Here is a 15,075-nt window from a genome sequence, read left to right as displayed (position 1 = left end):
CTGCCCGCTCTCCCCGCCTGGTGCTGCAGAGCCGAGCAGTCCCCAGCGGGGGGAGAAAAGAGCTCCTCAGGCTCTCAGCGGTTTTCGCTCTCTGCAAAATGCTCCTCTGACACTCCAGACCCCCGACTGCCCCAGCCATGCCCCACTCCTGCCCACAAAGGCACGGTAGGCGCTGTGTGGGGATCCCAGCTCAGCTTGAATGTGAAGCCGCACAGAACCACCCAACAGCCCCTCACTTTATTCCTCTATGAAAGACGCTCTTGTACGGACCAGCCTCAGCAGTTCCTTGCACTCCCCATCCCCAGCTCCTTCACACGCCTCCGCCAGCCTGGCAGCTGCCTGCTTTTACACCTAATTCCAACCTGTGCTCAGGTACCCACCAGTCCCCTCAGGCTGTCACACTGGAGTATCACTCCAAGCTGCAGCGTTGTGGCCATGCTGGGCTCTGGGACAGAGGCTCAGCCTCAGTACATCACACCAGAGGCTTGTGACTACTGAGGCAGGTTAAGCACATGCTTAAGTGTTTAATGAAACCGAGGCCGTAACCATTTATTAATCCCCAGCAAGGCTTGCCATGCAGCTATTTTCAGCAAAGCAGTGAGCACAAAGGCTCTGGAAGGGCTCCCCAGGTAGCAGATTCAACGGCTTTCTCAGGCAAGGCTGTTCCGCTTGCAGGGAGAAAAGGGAGCTGCCGCTCTCGGGGGAGCAGGCACCCCTGCAAAGTCTCTTCCCTCTTATCAGCCCAAGGCACCCGTGCTGTGGGACCAGCCCTGCCTCCAGCTCACCCAGCACATCTGCTGGTTCTCAGGGAGGAAGAGAATTGAGCCCACTTTCACTGACAGGTCTTGCCTTTCCGGGACTAATGGGAATAAAGACAGTAAAGGCTTAGACTAGTCACTAGAGTTGGTAGATCTGACTCTAAATATATTCAGGGAGCAGATTTGCTGGAAGAAGACACTGTTTCTTCCATCATTTCCCATGTCTTGTTTGATTTGGTGTTGGATTTTTCAGCTGTTAGCATAGGCTCTTATTTTGGGAGGGTAAATCACCAATGTGAAGATGCCCTTTGACCAGAATATGAAGGACAAGAAGACAGTACCAAGCCAAAGTCCCCCTCACAGAGGGTGCTAAACCCTTAAGGCTAGATTTTCAAAGGGATTTACATATTTACATGCTGCAAATTAGCATCCAAAGGTGCTTCAGTAATTCTGCAGGACTGGTCCTTCTCAGGCCTAGGGTACAGCTGCTCCAGCAGCAGCAGAATGGTGCCAGCTTTGGGGAGCTTCTTAATCACCCCAGCATCACCCCTCCTGTGAGCAGGCAAAGCAGAAATCTTGAAGTAGAAAGCATCAATACTGGTGACTGGTAAACAGGGAGGGGGACTGCAGCTGCAGAGCTCAGAAACAGTGCGTAAGCAAAAACCCAGGGCTGTGATGCAGGGGCTAAACAAGCTCATGGTTTGAGGCTTGTGATTGTCAAGATGCTGTCTGCAGTGTCTGCACCTTCCTGGGGAATATTCAGGGGGCTGCAAAGCAAGAAACCCACTGGTCTACAAAGAAGCCATGTAAAATTAACATGATGCCCCTATATACACATCAATAATTATACCTGCAGCACCATCCTTAGGAGCAACAATGCATTTAAGGACACATCCAAGCTTTCAGTGCTGTCTGAGGAGCTGCAGTAAGGTGCCTCAGAGAGGCTTACAGCTCACAGGGCTTGTATTGACCTAGTAAATATGTGGAAATAAAATACGATGCAAGACAGCTTTTACAGTATCTTGAAGAACTTGTTTGCAATTATAACAACTTTACACCTTACTCAAAACTTCTATCACTATTAATTTGGAAAGGAATACATAAAAAATGGCTTATTTTCAGCTTTTCTCTAGAACCCAAAGTTTTTGAGGTCAGGGCAGAGGCAGACAGCATGGTGGGAGGTATCCACCCCCTCCACTAGAGATGCAAAGGCTGGACAAGCTGGCAGGAGACCAGTGCCTCTTGGGGCACACACCTTTCCTTCCCATCAGCTCAGCACCTTTGGGTTTCTCCTTCCCAGAGCAGGGGCACCACTGGGGGTTATATTTTCATTACCTTTTCCCACTGCCAATAGCAAAACCTCTTTTTTCCTTTTCTTCCACCTAAATGCTCCCCACCTGCCTTCCGCACAGCTAGGTGAGCACACGCTGCCACACGGCATCCCAAGCATTGCCCTAGCTTTGTGCTTCCCAGGTAAGACTCTCCCTAGCTCTGCAAAGCACTTGCTGATGATGGTGAGCTCCTTATCTCACCCATGACTCTTTGCCAATACACAGGAAATGCCCTTGGCTGCCACTGTCCGCAGAGGCATCTCCCACCCCCTTCGAGGGCCTTTCCCTCCGGGTAGCTGTCCTGCAGAGGGCTCTGGAGCTCCTTCCCCTCCTGTTGCCTCCTGGGAAAAGTGGATTGATGCCCGTCACTCATCATGGTCAAACCACCACTCCAGAGGACATTCCATAGGCAGAGTCTCGTGCTGCTGGGCCGAAACACCATCTCCCATCTCCCACACCTGGCGCAGGGTGGACAGCAGCTCAGATGGTGTTAGCTGCCCATGGGTGGGCAACTGAACTTTGGTGTCACCTTCATCAGCTCCTCAGCACAGCGTGTTTTGTCACACAAGTGACAAACAAAACAAAAGACAACAAGAGGCTTTTTCTAGCCCAACACATCCCCCACTCTTTCTCAAACATGGCAAATACCTACTGAGGCCAAGCAAAAGGGACCCCTCTTGCCACCAAGGCTGCAGATGGAAGGGTAGCCCAGCAGCACTTGCCAGCATGCAGCAGTTTCAGGACATGGCCTGGGCTCAGGCATCCTGTCACCATCACCCCAATACCCAGCAGAAACAGGACAGGATGCAGTTAACATGGCAGGACCCACCCCAGGAAGGCTCAGCTCAGCTGAGCTGCAGGGCTGACCCCAGGGGAGCAGGGCCCATGGCACAGCACCCAGGGCTGGATCATTGGTGCTGCCCTACTCTTTCCATAGGGCAGTGAGGGCCCCTTCCCAGTCTCAGTCCCAGCCACAGCCCCAAAGGGGTGATCCAGGACTCCATCTGACCCCACGTGCAACTTGCATAGAGCTACTGAGATTTTTAGCTCAGATGCTTTTGGCAGAACCCGTTTCACCGCAGGGGACCGTAAGGAGGGTGAGAGGAGCTTTTTGCCCTCATGCCCAGAGCCTCACCTTTCCCTGTTCTCTTTCCTCATTGCCTCAAACACCTCATCATCCTCGTCCACGTCCCTGTCCCGCAGCCCATCCTTCGGGCAGTCGGTGCCTGGGGCGAGGGGCTCCTCCGGAGTGCTATTCCTCCTGCCTGGGGTGCCCCCAAAGCTTGGGTTACTCTCACTGTCCTTCTGACTCTCAATCGCTGAATCCACCTCCTCCTTCTCAGCCAGGATATCATCGATGTTGGTTTCGCGATAGCACCTCAGCGGCACGGTGTCCAGGTCTGTCTCAGAGTACTTCACCGTCCTCCTTATAATCCCAGTCTCGCAGGAGCCGGGCTTCTGGCTGCCCATAGGAGACATCTCTATCTCCACTTCCACGTGGCTCAGGCTGTGCTTAGGTACCAACCCCGGTGGCTTTGCAGGCAGCGGGCAGACGGGCTTCTGCGGGGGCTCAGCCAGAGGAGCAGAGTCAGGGGCAGAGGAGCCTGCAAGGTAGCCCCAAGCACTCAGAGCTGTGGGGAGCTGCTCCAAGGAGCACTGGAGAGCTGCTCCTGTGGCATCACGCATACCAAGAGCAGCAACACACATATGATGGGCACTGGGGAATGGAGAAGGGAAGCGGGAAGGAAGAAGAGTGGGAGAGGCAGAGGCAGGGTGCTATCATGCTAGTGCACCCGCAGCCAGCCCTGAGCCCCCATCTGAACCCCAAAGCCCTTCTGCAGAGGCAGCAGGGGGCTGCCAGAGGTCAAGGCTCTGTCACCCCCTTTGCACAACACTGCATGGCCACAGGGAGCTCTGTGAGGAAGTTGGTGCGTGCCGGATCTGGCCCCAAGAGGACACAGACTGGCTGATCTTGGGGGGATCTCTTGTTGGGCACCAAAAAGTCCTGAGGGATGGGCAGCCCCAGGGGGGGTCCCGGCAGCAATTTAGACTTGCAAAGGAGGGGTTGGTTCAGCTGAGGGCAACCCCCCTGCCCAGCTTCTTACCTGTCTTCGGGCTGTCCAAGGAGCCATAGAAGAATTCCCACTTGGCCCTGGCGATGCGTTGGGCATGGGCTGAGCTCTGCCAGGGGTATGCCCAGGCGCTGCCCTGCAGAGGGGAGAGCGGTGAGTGGGCAAGAGACCCTGAGGCACAGCCCGCACCCAGTGCAGAGCACCCCAGCACCTACCTGGAGCCGAGGCTCTGGCTTCAGGGGGTTCCTGGCAAAGGCAGGGAAGTCCTCCGGCAGCCCGTTGGTGAGGGAGCGGCAGAGGCAGTCGGCGTTGAGGGCACAGGGCTCCTTTCCACAGGGACATGTCCCGCCCGGGGTCCTGCCCCCGGCCAGGAGCGGGTCAGACGCGGAGGCCTCCAGCTTGAGCGTGCGCAGGAGCCGCCCCTGGGGCCGGGGCTGGGGCTGGGGCCGGGGGCATCCTGCGTCCTCGCCGAGCTCCAGGCTGCGGCTGAGGCTGCGGGGGCCGTTGTCCCAGCGGGGCGGCAGGCCGCCCAGGGTCTGCACGCTGGCCTTCTCGATGAAGCGGAAGGTGACCACGGAGCTATGTCCCTCCAGGGCCGCTGCCGCCGCCGGGCTCCGGTTGCCCAGGGACGAGACGCCCGGGCTGGGCCGGCCCCGCCGAGGGGTGCAGGGGGCTGTCAGGCGCCCCGTGGCCGGACAGCTCCCGTTGCTGAAGGGAGCCGCCTCGGCTGGCCTGCGGGCCAGGGAGCCGGTGCTGTTGTAGAGACCGAGGGGGCAGCGGCGGGTGTCGGGGGCCAGGCCCTTGCGCAGCAGGTGCAGGCGGCCGGCGTTGAGGTTGGGGGTGAGGCAGCGCGAGGGGCTGCTCCTCCCGGCCTCGGGGCTGCCCCCCGCCAGCCAGGGCCTGCGGTCTACCCCGCGGGTGCACGGCAGGGGCGAGGTGCCGCAGCCCTCCTCGGGGTGGAAGCGGACGGGTCCCCCTGCCTGGGCCATCCCGATGGAGGAGGGCACGGAGGTGTCAGGTCCGGAGACCGGCTGGGTGGCACGGGCACAGCAAGGTGGGTTCCCAGCACCCCTGAGATGATGGACAGGTCGAGGGGTGATGCATCCTCAAGCAGCCCTGAAACAAGGGCGAGGAGAGCTGGTTAGGACACGGAGGACACAAGAAAAAGGCCAGGCACACGGGGAGGACAAGCAAAAGGTGCCTTGCCCTCGTGGCAGGAGGGACATGCTTCAGATAAGACAGCCCCTTCAAGCCTCCTGCTGCAAGAAGCAGGCAAGGTTCGTTGTGGACATCTCATCAGCACCACTGTAGCGGTCCCCTGCTCAGTCCTCAGGCACCCAAAGTGTTTGCTTTCTTCCCAGGGTGCCAGGGTGCTCAGGCACTTCCCCCACAGACCAGCATACAGACACAGCAAGAGAGCACACTGTGCACTTTAAAGTGGGTTTCATTCATCCTGCTTTAGGATGAATATTTACTACCAACAGCCTACTAAAATTACTTCAATAAGGGAGAAAAAGTTGATACACTGGATCACTGAGCCATCCTCCAATTACACTTGCCCAAGGAGTTTAACATGACCAGCATGGGCAAAGAGCCTTTGGAGGTCAGCCTTGGTTTAAAGTGTGTCACACCAGCGTGTGCTGCAGCTGCTATTGGTGGCACAGACAGAGCTGTCAGCACCTGCAGATCCAAAAAGGAGTGGTTATAATATCCTGCCCTGGGGGAATAGAGCACACGGCCCTGCACACAGCTCACCTGCCTGCCTGCCTCTGCCCAAGGACCCTCTATACAGAGGTGAGACCAGCTACTCCATGGTAGTGGCCAGGCAGCTGCAGGAGAAGGCAGGAACTGGAGCCCCCACTGGCACTGGCAGGGCTCCTGACAGTTCTGTTTCTCCCAGTGGAGCTGAAACTTATACTCATCCTTCCCTGAGTTTCTCTGAGTTCCTGGTGTGCAGACAGGACTTTGCCATGGCTGCTTTTGCCCTCTGACAGATGCCAAGGAACCAAGTCCCTCACTTAGATCTCATCATTTTAAAGTGAGAAACCAAATGTCAGTTGCAAACAGAGGAAAGCATGGTTTCTTCTCTCCGTTTCTATGCACAAACTAGGCAGGATTAAATTCCTGAAGGACATGGGGCTGGATTTTTCAATGATATTTAGGCTGTAGTGGTACAGACATAACTCTTAATAATATTAGCCCTGTGGGGCAGGCGACCGTCTATCTGCACTATCACACTTCTAAAAAGTATCTGTCTCCTGCTGAGCATTAGCAATCTGTAATTCACTCACAAAAATATAGCCTTCTGTTTAACATATCAGTTACTGGTTTTACAGTTTTTTCTCATGTTATGGTTGTGTTCACATTCAAGGTTGCTGAAGTTAACTGATAAATAACAAAGATGCAGGGCTCATATATTTCTAATGAAGTTCCACTTTTTATCTCAATGCAGACTGACACACATGCCAAGGAAAAAAGTTATCACTAGGAATACTTGGCATTCACTGTAACATAACAAATCTACAAAACCCCAGTCTATCTCAGTACATGTAAGTTACTGCTAAAATGACTGGGATAAGCACAGCATGTCCTCCTAGTTAGCAGAGGAGAGTTATCAAATTCAGAGCAAAGGCCATGCGTGCCTATGACCCACTGAAGCTGGATGGCTACACCATCCAGCAGAGAAGAGTTTTTCTTTAATAATGAAATGTAAAAAGCACAAAACGCAACAGAGAGGAAAAACCAGTGATGGAGCTAAGGCTTCCTACTTGCTGATTTAAATTGTGAATCAAATTTATGCTCTTTAAAGCACTGTGATGAATGGGTTGGGCTGTATGGCACTGGTGGGCTGGAGGGAGCCTTGCTGATCTCACTGTCTGAAGGCCAGAGAAGTCCTGTGAAGAAAAGCTTACAGGAGGCTGCCAGGGCAGCCCAGGGCATGCGTTCAAAGAGAAAAACTCGGGAGGTGCAGTGTGATAGCCGGGAGCTGCGTGTCAGTGGGGGATTTCATTTGTTCAATAAAACATTTCACACTCACAAGAAGCTTGCTCCTCCTGATTGCCTCTTCTTAGCAGCTAAAGGGATGTCCAGGGATTTTTCCCAGCCCTTGCCTTGAGCTGTAACCGGTGCAACAGGGGATGCTCATCCCGGTGCAGGCGCTTGCCTGGCGGAGCAGGGTGATGGGAGTGAAGGCAGCAGACAGCAGGAGCTGCTCACGCTGCGGGGGAAGAGCTCGCCCACGGCAGGGCTGCGTGGGGACAACGCGCAGGAGCCGGGGGAGGATGCCAGGGGAACGGGTGAAGAACGGGACGGGGATGGGAAGGAAGCAGGAGGTGCAGGGCTGGGGACTGAATTCACGCAACGGGCCGTATTTGTGTGCTGGACACGGTACCACTGTCAGAAGCGATGGCAGGGAATGGGGACAAGCAGGCTGTGGGTCCCGGGCCATCTGCCAGGGAGGGTGGTCCTCAGGAGGTGTCTCTGCACTCTGGGGCCACAGGACAGTTTCGGGCATGGAGTGATGACCGAGGAGGGGTGCCTGCCGGCTCTGGGGCTACGGGACACAGGAGACCCCTTCCTAAGGGAATATCGAGGCAGGGGACGTCCCCCACGTCCAAGCTGGGGCTGAGCCTGCCCTTCCCTCCCCGGCGACCCCAGCCCGGCCTCCTTTGCCCGGCACCTCCCGTCTCGGCGGGATCAGCCCTGAGTGGATGTGACATCCATCCGGATGAGAAGGGAGCCTCCCCGGCCAGGGGGACTGGCGGAACAGCTCGCTCCCCCCGCAGAGCCGCTCACCGCGCCCCGGCAGCGCTCCCCGTGCCCGGGCAGGTGACCCGAGCCAGTCTCGCTGCATCAGTACACCGGCCGCGTCGGGCGGGTCTCGGCCCCCCCGGGCGCTCACCGGTGCTAGCGCAGCCCTGTGCCGCCGCCCGCCGGTCACGGCTGCCGGGAGGGCGCAAAGCGGCCTCGGCCCCTGCAACAACTGCTGCAACTTTCCCAGCTCTCCCGCCGCCCTGCTCCGGGCCCCGCTGCTCTCTGCTCCTCTCCGCTCCCCACGCCTTACCGGCAGTGCCGCCGCCGGCGCCGCATCCTGCGCGCCGCTGCTCCGCGCTGCCGCCGGCACAGTACAGTACAATACAGCACGGCTCGGCTAGGCTCGGTTCGCCCCGTCGGACGCGACGCAGCGCGGTGCGGTACGTTACGGTGCGGTACAGTACAGTACAGTGCCAGCAGCCCAGCTTGCCGCTCCCCGCCGCGCCAATCCCAGCCCGGCCCTGTCACTCCGCCCCGCTGACAGCCCCGGCAGCCAATGCGAAACCCCCGTCGGGCGCCGCGCCCCGCCTCACCCGGTGGCACCGGTACCTGCGGAGCGAGGAGCAGGCGGATCCACAAGGGACCCGGCTGCATGTCCGTGTGCGGCAGGCGTGTCGCGGTGTAGCACTGTGCACGTACTGCTAGAGCACCGTGCACGTGTCCTTGTGTGCCAGCGTGCATGTCCTGGTGTAGCATCCCGCACAACCCTGGTGTCCTGGTGTAACACCGTGGAGGTCTGGTGCCCCGGTGTGCACATCCCCATGTGCGGTATGAACCCGGCCTCATGCACGGGCATATGCAGTCCCGTATGCCTTGTGCATGTCCCAGTGTAGCACTGCACATGTCCATAGCATGCACCTCTCCATCAGTGTGGACATCACTGTGCATGGTGTGTCCCTGCTCAGCAACATACAAGATCCTGTGTGACCGCAGACACTTGTCCTCATGCATGAGCATGCATAGCCCTCTGTGCTGTAGGATACAGGTTGCTCCCACACCCCACCACTGCTTGGGACCATGAGGACAAGACAAAAGCTGCCATGTGCCCTGGGCCACCGGCCGCCCTTAGGAAGGCCCCTTGCTGGGGTCTCACCTCTCCACAGGTCCTGACACTAAGCACACTGTGGACACAGGTGCCAAGGTGTCCCAGGCAACCAGGGACTTGACATCATTGTGTCACTAGCCATCCTAAGGATGGGAAATGCCAGCCCAGTCTGAGGAAACCACTTCATGCTACAGGGTGGAAACCCCCATCCTTTGCATCCTGCCAGGTGCAGGCACCAGAGGTGTGTGCAGGACAGCAGGGAACCAAGATGAGGGGTGCTGTGGCACGGTCCCCAGCCACCACACCGCTACTGCACTGGGGCTGCACATGGCAGTGACTGGGGCTGGCTGCCAGCACTCCCTGCCCGCCCGGGTTGCCTGATTGATTCACTATTAAACACCACTTTATTACCCAGCCCAGTAATCGTTATTAAATGTGTGTGAGAGGAGGGGCCCAGGGGAGCAAGGGCCTCACATGCACACCATGCCTGCAAGAGGAATCTGGGAAAAGCTGCCTCTCCTTGCTGCTTTCCTTGCTTGCAGCAAGCCCAGATCCGTGCCCGCCTGGCCTTGCTGTCACCCCAAAGTGTGCCCCCTTGCCCCCTCCCAGGCACAGGGACACAGGGAGAAAGCAGCAGGCCGGGCAGGCTTTCCTCATATTTAATGCATTGAGGCACTGCCATTTTCTCCCTGCTTTTCCAGGCTCCTGCCTGCACGGGGCCCCTCTCCCCACACCGGGGACCGCAGGTCCTTGAGCTGCCGTGCACGCAGCCGGCTTTAGGCAGGCTCCGGGAAGCTAGGATAATTAGGGGCCTAGCTGCTGTGGGATCAACGACCCGATTCCTTCAGCAGCTCCTTGATGGCAGGAGGGCGGGAAGGGGGAAGGCTTTTCTCTAAGCCGCCAGCCAGTGACAGATTTAACCAAGGGGAAGAGCTAGGAGCTTTTCCCAGTGTGTCTGCACCAGGACACTGTGCCTGTGCTTTCCCAGCACTCACAGGCAGCCCTGCTGAGAGCTGCAGAGGGTAAGGGAGAGTTCCTCTCTTGCCACCCTGTCTGGAGATCCAGGTCATCCATAGAAAACACATCTCCTTCCAAACCATTCATGTTTCCACTATGCAGCTGTTGCTCTCCCTGCCATACTCTGCTCCATATCCCCCTTGCCTTTCCACAGCCCTATAACTCATAAAGGATGTGCCCACTGACATGGGTCTAGCCAGCACTGACATAAGCCCCACTGGTTGAGGATTTAACCCTGGATCCCCTGGTCCCTCCTGCTGTGAATCCCTTCCCAGTTGATGTGGAGGAGAGGGAGCAGGGAACCCATCTGGCAGACGACAGAAGGGGACAAGGAGAATCCCCCATGCATCAACCCAGAGGGCTCAGACAGAGAGCCAGGAGCGCAGTGCACAGGGAGCCCTCTTTATTGCCACCTGGGCACTTAAGCACCTCCAGTCCCTGCCTGTGGTACCACATCTTTTCTCCTTGGAGACCACCCAATTCCATGTCATCCCTTTCAGATTCCTGGGCTCTGCCGGTTCCTCAATCTCAGTCACAGGCAGCTTCCAAGAGATTTCTAGCTATTGCATTGCCCCCGCTCATCTTCACAAGCCCTCCTCGCCCACAGATCTCCCACCTGAGGCCAGAAGGGTGTGGGTTGTTGACAGGGTAGACTGATGATGATGAGCTTGCTTGGAAGAGATCAACCTGGATGTCACAGTGTCCCAGCAGTTGAACAGATCTAGAGGATATTGGGTGAGGAGGGGGTAGACAAGAGCTCCATTCCTACACTGGCTCCAGGAGGAGCTCATGCCAGCGTGTTCTGAGGCACGCAGATCAGACTCTGGAAAGGTGCTTCTCCTGCAGCTGCACTCCACTTGGAGTAAACACCCTGGTACCCCTCAGGCCAGCTCCTCTGAGCGTATAGGGGATGTCAGAGATGGTTCCTTTGGTGCAGCCTGTGCTTAAGGCACTGCAAGGAGCATAAGGGCCATATTCTGCCTCACTGCTAGCAAAGTGAGTGGAGCCATGCTTTGGCCTCAGGGTGCACAGTCACTCTGCTGGCAGATGGGTGCTGCTCACCCAGCTCACCGGAAGCACCACAGAAATAGCAACTCCAGCCCCGCAGGAGATGGATCCCAGTGAGAGCAAGGGAAGCTGAACTTCCATTGTGCCTGCATTAAGGGCTCCAGGGCAACCAATTAGGTTGCACGTGTTCCCTCAGGATCAAGACTTAACTACACGGCTCTAATTAATGCCTTCTGCCCCCGGTGCCAACACCCAACCACATCCTAAGCTGTATATTAAAAGAGCCACTGCAGCATAAGCCAAGGCTTTAATGGGCTGATGCACTTACCTGTCATTCCACTAGGCTGGTGGTTAAGGATAAATGATGAAAATACCCTTCCTTGACAGTCTGTTATAAAAATGCTGCTTTACAGCTCATCAGGGCAAATAGGCAGTGCTGGAGATCCTGCCCGCCACTCTACACAGACCTGGCTCAGGGTAGGGCACACCCGCACCATTCTGTGCCTCTTGCAGCTCCCTTGCATGGGGCAGGCATGTGGGACCACAGCAGGATTTTTCAGGGTGAAAGGCTCTCTGGAAGAGGACAGACGGCAAAATGTCGTGCCAGGGAGAACCGCCAGTGCAGACCTGAACCTGTGCAAGCGCTGCCTGCCCTGGCCGGCGTCCCGGCTCCCTGCCTGGGGCTACCCCTGCTGCAGGAAGGTTTGGAAGAGCCGAGGCGCAGTGAGCAGGCAGTGGAAGCTGTTTGCTGGGCCTCAGAGCCAGCTGTAGCTAAATATTTCTGTAACGCCCTGGGAACGCCTGCTGTTCCAGAGATCCTCTCAGGTGCTGTCCCAGCCCCATGCAGTGAGCGGGCTTTCCCCTGCTCTGACACTGCTTAGTTTAGATGAAGGCAGAGATACCAGCATGGTAAAACCTGTCCTGGGGATGGGGAGGTGGGGCCTCAGCACAGCTTGAGCCATAAATAATCTCCTTGCACAGCAGTTAGGGGAACAATTGTGTGGGAGTATCTCTTGGTAAAAAGATGCTCGAAGGAAAGATGGTTTTGGAGGAAAGCAGGAGATTTCTGGCTGGTGGGGTGAGCTCTGCACTGAGGATGGAGCTTCCTGGGTGCCAGCAGGTCACTCACCATGGTGACTCACTGCACCAGAGAGACCAGTTTAGTCTGAATCAACCCAAATTAGCAGCTCTTGGGTGTAGCCTCCCAGGACACGGCTTGTGCTGCAGCTCAGATCTCCGGAGCTGCTTTCCAGCTAAACTCCACAACAGTAAAATGTGATCCCTTCTCCCCACCTTCAGCCTCAAGATTCACATGGGTAAAGGTGAAAGGGCACAAGGGGGAGGAAAAGCAATGAATACAGGGAGTATCTTATGCAGAAAAGAGACAGCAAGCCCCAGACACACGGCCTGACCTAGCACAGGGAGAACATGGTCACATATAGAATGTGTAAAAGGTGTAGAAACCTAGGTGCTCAGTTAAGGAGTGATTACAACCATGGGGGGGAAAAAATCCTGCCACCTTGGCGATGTGTGTGGAGACATATGCAAAGGAGAAGCTGAAAGCTTGGAGGCAGTGGATTCATGAGGGGGATGCTGCAGAACAGCCCTGCACTGGTGTCTAGCTAGGAGCTCCTCATGCATGTTCCTCTTCTAACCCTGCCTTGCACAGCTTGGTCTTGCTTTACTTCTATTTTTTTTTTCCCTGACTATATAGGCAGGTTCTCAACAAGATAAAGTGGAAGGTGCCCTGTAAAGGGAAGAGCTGAACAGAAGGCATCATGGGTTCTTGTTTCACCAGCTTAAAAGGGGCTCCTTGTGGCACTGCACAATCTCAGTCCTCATTGAGAGCAGTTTGCCCTAATTAGCCAGCAAGGTGCCAGCTGTCGCACAAGGTGATTGATCTTAAGACTGCAGGTTAGTATTGGCTTGGCACCATACCAATCTCCTAAAAATAACTTGTACTCTCCCACAGCACCAGCCTCTAGGAACCCCAGAAGGCTTGAAGAAACCCAACCTTTGACATGGAAATAACTGCATTTTCGATGCAAGGGAAAAGTCAAGGGGCATGGGTAGGGAAGACTTGCCTAGGATCAGCTGGCAAATCAGGAGCACCTCTGGGAACCAAAGCCTGGGATTCCTGACTTGAGGTCAGCTCTTTTAACCAGCAAACTCCCCTCCCTTTAGGCCCAAATTCCCAAAACCTCGTTCTCATTTCCCAAAGGATGAGGTCAAGACCAGGCTCCTGAAGTACAGCTGGGCACCAGCACAGCAGTGGAGCTGGCTGAAGTCTCCGTTCACTTTAGGGAGATGTTCATGAGGATGAAGATGCCAGCAGAGTCAGACCCGAGATCATGCCCTGGCTCTGAGAGCAACCAGCACCATATGTTTCCAGGGAATATACAAGAAAGCTGCAGCAGTTGTGAGCTAATTTGCTTCTTTGTCCCAGGGCTCAGCTTGGTCTCTCATCACTGCAGATCAGCTCAAGGCCTGACACAGAAGCCCTGCTTTTCCTCACAGGACACCAGCGGTCACTGGGATTAACAGGAGAGCCACCAGACTGACTGGTGTCCCCTGCTTATGGAAGGTACCTGTTCAACACACTTCCTCAGACTCCCTGCAAGCACTGGGAATGTTACAGCCCAGCACTGCTCTTGGGAACAGGGAACTTCAGACACACCTTGTCCAAAACAGTGTCTTAGAAAGACACAAGAAGAAGTGATGGGCATGTGCCTGGTGGGTCATGACAAATGCAGTCCCCCTTTGAAAGGGAAGCACCTCCAAGCTCACCCCATTGGTCTTGCAAGAGGCACCATCTTTAACCTGCATGGCGCCAGGCTCACACTGTGCCATGGAGCTAACAGGACATATGCTGAAACCACATCTGCTGGGTTAACTTCTTGTCAGCTCCATTTCCCCATCTCTTGTGTCCTGTCTCCACCACACTTACCACTGAACTCAGCACTTACAAACACTGGTTAACATGCATATGAGCAGGACCACAGCCCTTTTTATTCCCTTTTAGAAGCCAAATTAAGAGAATTGGTTGGTCTTACAGGAGCAGTTGTGATAATCTTTCCCACATCCTCTTTAAAATCTAGATGATGGCAGCTATCCAAGCTTATAGAAAGAAGCTTTTAGCCTGAGGTCTGCCCTCATCCTAATGCTTGACTAGCAAGGTGAATTCCCCTGGCCTTAAGGGATCTCTCTGACACGAGCGTCAACTCTAGAAGCTGTTTCAGCAGGCTAGTTTGCAGCTGTCTGCATCTAGCTGAAGCCTAGAAAGGAGACTTCCAGACACCTCTCAAGAAAAATGCAGATCCACCTTTGGCAAAGCATATGCCACCAAAAAGGCAGAAGCTTGCTGCAATTCTTGACTGGGCAGAGCAGAACAAAGCTCTGGTCCTTCAAGCTTGCCTGCTTTGAGTTGTCCCTTCATGGCTGAGCTACAGTGGATAACACCACCCAGGCCCTGCGCTGCAGTACTGTACAACTGTACTACATCCACTTTGCATACAGGAAAACTTTACAGGCATGAGCACAAAAATAGTACCAGTTTGGGATCCTTACCACTGATGCATTCCTATGTTGCTAGCTCCACCAGACATCTTGATGGTGTAAAGCTGTGTCTCACATACAGTCCTACAAGGCAGTAACAGGCTCTGATGCTCTTTCTGTATCTGTAGTCAACCTGTGGAGAAGAAAGAGAACAGTCTGAGCATTTCCCAGCTGGAAACTGTCCATGACTCCTACTACATGGCACATACGTCTCAGTAGCCATAGCCTAAAACCAACCAACCTCCCTACCTACCTACTAACTCCTCCACAGGCCACCAGCTGTCAGGACCCTGAGGATGCTAGTAAACTTTAGTGGTCCTAATCAGCCTCATCTGGAGCCTCCACCACTCCTGACTGTAGGACTGGGGCTCTACTTAAGCTCAGCCTGGGACTCTTGGTTCCTGTTATGCAGCGCTGTAGGAGTGCTGGTCTCCAACTTAGCTAAACTAAGCTATTCTTATGGTGGGCTATGGGCA

General features: G+C 55.5%; 1 protein-coding gene across 1 annotated transcript in view; it reads right to left on the bottom strand.

Moving 5' to 3' along the window:
• The window catches only part of PSD (pleckstrin and Sec7 domain containing), a gene marked incomplete at its 5' end in the record, with an annotated part of 33,112 nt that extends 27,962 nt beyond the window's left edge, over positions 1–5,150 (bottom strand). Inside the window, 3 exons of the mRNA XM_080620544.1 lie at positions 3,225–3,693; positions 4,195–4,297; positions 4,377–5,150. Of these exons, the coding sequence (XP_080476670.1) occupies positions 3,225–3,693; positions 4,195–4,297; positions 4,377–5,150 (1,346 nt within the window). The remainder of the gene's footprint in view (positions 1–3,224; positions 3,694–4,194; positions 4,298–4,376) is intronic.
• Between the last annotated feature and the right edge of the window lie 9,925 nt (positions 5,151–15,075).

The sequence above is a fragment of the Psittacula echo genome, assembly GCF_963264785.1.
Source record: "Psittacula echo genome assembly, chromosome: 6".
Lineage (NCBI taxonomy): Eukaryota > Metazoa > Chordata > Aves > Psittaciformes > Psittacidae > Psittacula > Psittacula echo.
Note: the sequence above shows the minus strand (reverse complement) of the source record. Positions and strands in the feature narration are given on the sequence as shown.